Source organism: Trichomycterus rosablanca, chromosome 15, assembly GCF_030014385.1.
Source record: "Trichomycterus rosablanca isolate fTriRos1 chromosome 15, fTriRos1.hap1, whole genome shotgun sequence".
NCBI classification, from domain to species: Eukaryota; Metazoa; Chordata; class Actinopteri; order Siluriformes; family Trichomycteridae; genus Trichomycterus; species Trichomycterus rosablanca.
The window spans coordinates 21,906,129-21,911,513 of record NC_086002.1 but is presented as its reverse complement, the minus strand read 5'-3'; the positions used below and the strand labels follow the sequence as shown (position 1 = coordinate 21,911,513).

At 39.4% G+C, this 5,385-nt stretch overlaps 1 protein-coding gene across 4 annotated transcripts; it reads left to right on the top strand.

Annotated features, from left to right (window-relative positions):
• The first annotated feature begins 211 nt into the window (after positions 1-211).
• On the top strand, positions 212-4,568 carry LOC134328741 (serine/threonine-protein kinase pim-2-like). 4 transcript variants are annotated; one of them, XM_063009932.1, is made up of 12 exons: positions 212-612; positions 884-935; positions 1,465-1,565; positions 1,696-1,801; positions 2,191-2,266; positions 2,396-2,611; positions 2,826-2,920; positions 3,098-3,148; positions 3,353-3,725; positions 3,815-3,994; positions 4,177-4,285; positions 4,480-4,568. In XM_063009932.1, the coding sequence occupies exons 1-12, from the start codon at positions 398-400 to the stop codon at positions 4,493-4,495; spliced, it is 1,590 nt and encodes a 529-aa protein (XP_062866002.1). In that variant the 5' UTR covers positions 212-397; the 3' UTR covers positions 4,496-4,568. The 4 variants fall into 4 exon arrangements, with proteins under 4 accessions (XP_062866002.1, XP_062866001.1, XP_062866004.1 ...); XM_063009931.1 differs by having other exon boundaries at positions 1,693-1,801; XM_063009933.1 differs by having other exon boundaries at positions 213-612; positions 1,693-1,801; positions 4,177-4,279.
• The last annotated feature ends 817 nt before the right edge of the window (positions 4,569-5,385 follow it).

Here is a 5,385-nt window from a genome sequence, read left to right as displayed (position 1 = left end):
ATATGTAATTGTGTGTGTGTGTGTGTGTTTAATGATACTGATTGTACAATACACACACAGTAATCACATGTAATATGTAATTGTGTGTGTGTGTGTGTTTAATGATACTGATTGTACAATACACACACAGTAACCACATGTAATATGTAATTGTGTGTGTGTGTGTAATGTAATTGTGTGTGTGTGTGTGTGTGTGTATGTGTGTGTGGGTGTAATATGTAATTGTGTGTGTGTGTGTGTGTGTGTGTAATCGGCTGTAAATGGAGTTGAAGTTGTTTCAGCTCCACTGTAGAACTGGGTGACGTCACAGTCGCTGTTCTGAGCTCCTCTATTAAATCCTGATGGAATAAAAGTTCGGGTTTGGTGAAGCTGCTCTGTTTTCACCTCTTCACTCATCATGGCTGAGAAACAGAAGAGACGTGAGAACCAACGTGCTTCTTTAATGCAGAGATTCTTTTGTTGGCCGGTTTGTCTGACCCGTTCTCGGACGTCTTCTCAGGACGACCTGAATGAGGACAGCAGACAGAAATACGATGTGGACAGAGAGAGCAGGGTCGTTATGGAGGGATTTCTGTTCAAGAGGGCCAGCAATGTGTTTAAGACATGGAACAGGTTTGTAGAAAGCTCAAGTGGATTCAAAACGTTTTATTTTAATTAAATATCAGTATTTTTTATTCACTTATTCACTTAATTAACTGATCAAAATAAATAAATCCTCAGATAAAATATTATATTAGATAATAAGTGATACACAAAACTTGTTGACATGAAATAAAGCACTGAACAAACCCTGATGTACTGAACAGTTTCATTCCTGCAGTAATATTGTCAGTAATATTCAGTAGCTGCAGCTGTTTCTGTGTTTCTGTGTTTTTCTCTGCAGGCGCTGGTTTATGATTAAGGACAATCAGCTCATTTACAAGAGCAAGTCTAAGGTGAGTCACATGACCTTTTCCGACCTGATTTCATTTTCCTTGGTCAGGGTCTCGGGGGTCTGGTTACACAGGGAAACACTGGACACAAGGCAGGAATCACCTGAACAAAGTGCCAATCATCACAGGGGCTTCAGCCACCAATCCTGAGACATGGCCCATGGCGTCTGTGTCGATGTCTGGCTGGTCAATAGCACTGCTGGGATTTAAATCAGTTAGGGGTCACCACAGCAGATCATTCGTCTCAATCTTGTCCTGTCCTAAACACACTACTCTGTCCCTGCTCATGCAGAGCACCACTCACTCACCCATTTAACTACCCACGTACACACAGAGGCATTTCAGGGTAGCCACTCCACCTTCTGCATGTTTTGGGGTTGTGTAAGGTAACCAAAGTACCTGGAGGAACCTCATATAGACACAAGAACACTTTACATTCAGTAAAACTAAACATTATACAGCATGAACTGTTAAAATGTGCTTTTAGGATCATCTGTTATTTTTGGTGTAAACTTTGTTTGTTTGTAACCAGCGTGAGGCGACTGTGCTGATAGAAGATGTGAGATTGTGTAGGATTGAACACTGTGAGAACATCAGACACAGCTTTCACTTCCAGCTGGTTTCACCCACTAAGTGAGTGCTGTTCAATAATAATACTCATTTATATATATTACATTTGTAAACACCTTTCTCACACAAAATACATAAATTGTTTTATTAAAGTTTGCGTGTGTGTGTGTGTGTGTGTGTGTTTGTGAAGGAGGTGTTTTTTGAAAGCTGATTCGGAGGAGATTGGACAGGCTTGGATGAAAGTAATACAGCACATCATTACCAAGCCTGATGATGCTAACAGATCAGACAGCTCGGAGGTAACACCTTCTGAGAATCACTGAGACGTGTATATATCTAATGATGTAATAATACAGCAACAAAAAGTCTTATTCACACCAACATCTTACATTGTAGTTCAAGTTCATGCATCTATGTACAGTGTTCAGTTTTACACAATAGTTAAATTAATGAGTGAAAATAAAGAAGCCTCTTCAAAAACAAACTTAAATATGAAAAATATAGGAGCACAATGTTTCTGTCTTTACTAAATTTAACATGGAACAAAACTATTAGATGCTCCATAACTTTTACATATACCATATTTTATCTTTACATGTTATATTTAGCAATTAAAAACATTGTGATGTTGTTCCCTGTATAATGTTTTATCTGCGTCTGTGTAACACCAGTATGATCTGTTTGATAGACACTAGACAGGAAGTCGTCATTGTCTGCAGTTAGTTCAGAATCAGATCAGCACCAAAAAGCATCTGAAGCTTCAGGTAATATTGAGATTACAGCTAAATCAAACCTTACCTGCAGACTTTAGCTTCAAAATAGCTGAACTGTTTCTGTTTGACTGTTTCTGTTTCACCTTCTTCCCTCGACACCTTCCTACCTTTGACCTTTAGCCTCTGTAGCTGAGATCAGCCTTGGTGAAGTGATCTTTGAATGTGCTGCTGAGTTGAATGACTCTGATGCCTCTGTTGAGAGCGGTGGTAAGTATAGTACATACAGCTTTTCAGGGGTTTGTTCTGTAGGTGCAGAAGAAGAAATCCTGAGCGATGAAGAAAGCCCAGAGGATCCAACCACCAGCGTTCATTTCTTCAACAACCTGAACCATGAAGGTCAGTTTAATCTCCACTAATTCCTGTAATAATATATTGTTGTACATCTGTTACCTGCTACATCAACCAATAGAGATTATATTACACCTGCAGAAATACAGAATACAGCCAAACACCACTGACAGCCTTTATATAACAGATATTTAGTACTGCTGATATGATGTACATTTTCTATGTGAATTTGACTTAAATGGAATAAAAATCACTTTTACAGAGAGTTTTGATTGTTGCTACACTGTGGGAGAGCTGCTGGGAGAAGGAGGCTGTGGTGTGGTTTATGCTGGTGTTTGTAATGCAGATGGGAAACAGGTAAACATCAGCACATAAACACAAGACAGGAAGTGTAGAGCATTACACATTAATAAGATACAATCAGAAGGAGAAATGTTCTATTTGGATGATGAGATTCTTTAACTAAACCCTAATGTTTATTATTATTACTTCTGTACAACTAAATCCACTAATTGTGTTTGTATTTGTGAACAGGTTGCTGTGAAATATGTGCTGAAGGACCCCCGCGACATATTCATCACTATTGTAAGTTCATCTTTTTCTTTTACTAATAAAGTATCACAAAGACTCAACAAGGTTTAAACAAGATAAAAACCTTCATAGACCAGATCTAGACCAAAACTGTTGGTCCACTTACTGCCTTAGACCAGCCCAGATCTTTACTAACAGACCTGCTCATCATAGTTTAGACCTACTACTGATTCCAAACCTTGTCTGTTGTTCTATTAGCCTGGAGAGACGTACCCACTTCCTGCGGAGGTGGCGTTAATGAAGATGGTATCCAAGCCACCTCACTGTAATTCTGTGCTGAAACTACTGGATTGGTTTGACACGCCCGAGCACTACATCCTAATCCTGGAGCGACCCATCCCCTGTATGGACCTCTTTGACTTCATTCAGCAATTCCCAATGAATGAAGCTGTGGCTCAGCTCATCATGTGGCAGGTGGTTCTGGCTGCAATTCACTGCCATGATTGTGGAGTTTTTCACCGGGACATCAAGCCAGAAAATCTTCTGGTGAACACCGAGACACTGGAGGTCAAGCTGATCGACTTTGGCTGTGGGGACTTACACAAGGAAACAGCGTACACCTCATTTTCAGGTAAGTTCACCTCAGAAGTACTTAGTTACAGAATGAAATGGATTTGAGTGGAGAAGTATTTCTCTAAAGCATTTCTCCCTTTCACTCAGGCACTAAGTCATACGCTCCACCTGAGTGGATAGTTGAGAAGGAAATGTATAGCTGGCCTGCTACTGTGTGGAGTCTGGGCGTACTCCTGCACACCATAGTTTGTGGAGAGATGCCGTTCGGGCTCCATGAAGTGGAGATTGTTGATGGGGGTCTGGACTTTTTACCTGAACTTTCTGATAGTAAGAAAATGGAAACAGCTCACATTAAGATCTAGAAATACACAGTCTGTAAAACCTGCATGAAAACATGATTTAAAAAGTTTGATCAAGTTTATATCGTCATTACAATGATAGAACGTGTAAATAAGAAATCTAGTTTTAAATACAACAACATTTTAATCTCATTTTATCACTGCACACAGCATGCTACCATCTGATAAGTAGGTGTCTGGAGAAACAGCCTGAAAAACGTCTCAGCCTTAAAGAAATCCTTCAGCATGAGTGGTTTACAGAGAACAGTATGAGGTTAGGGTTAGTAAGAATGAAACAGGCTTAATAAGTTAGAACTAAAAGATCTTGTAATATGGTCTAGATCACAGAGAATGCTAACAAAGATTGTAATGCTAATATAATTAGGATAAGTAGAAGTAATAACATGAAGCTATTAAAATATTGATTGTATTTTGTGTTTCTGTAATGTAATTTCTTGTGTGTTTATTCTACAGGCATCTGCGTGGATGAAGATTATAGAAAGAAGACTGTGTGTGTGTGTGTGAAAGACCTTAAATAAAAATAAAGGTTCTTGTGTAAATAACACCTGGTTTCATTGTAGTTTCATGTAACAATCACTGTGAATGTGAAGAAGATTCCTCAAGTTCTCAGAGACAAAATGATTAACAAAACACATGAACTGAAAGAGCTACAGAGCCACGACACAAATATTTTGTTAGTTCAGCTAGTTTATAATTGATCAAATATCTGTTAGTGTGAGAATTTAAAAAGTTTCTGGAACCACAAATTGTTCCCAGACCTCTGCACCACACACTGGATTTTAAACAATCACTTAAAATAGATTTAGGTCGAACCAAAAACAGCAAAAACACAAATAATAAAAAATTAACTACACAATCTCACTCAGCTCATTCTCCAATGGTTACCAGACCCACTGCAACCCTGACCAAGATAAAGCTTTGGTAAAACAGACTATGAATGAATGAATACAGAATAGTGCCACAATTATGTGACACCTAAGACCACCATCATCGTGCCTTTGTTAAAGAAGTGGTCAGTGTCCTGCCTCAACCACTATCGTCCTGTAGCTCTCACACCTCTTGTCATGAAGTGCTTTGCGAAACTCGTCATTAAGCATGTTAAGACCCCGCTGTCCCCCTCAATGGACCCACTGCAGTTCATGTATCATACCAACCGCTCAACAGGTGATGCCATAGCACCACACCTCATCTGGCTCCTACACATGTGGACAGAAATGACACATCTGTATGTTAGGATGCTGTTTAACTTCAGCTCAGCATTCAACACCATCATTCCTCAGCATCTGATTGGACAGCTGAGCTCACTGGGCCTGAACACCTCTCTCTGCAACTGCACACTCATACACACACACACACACA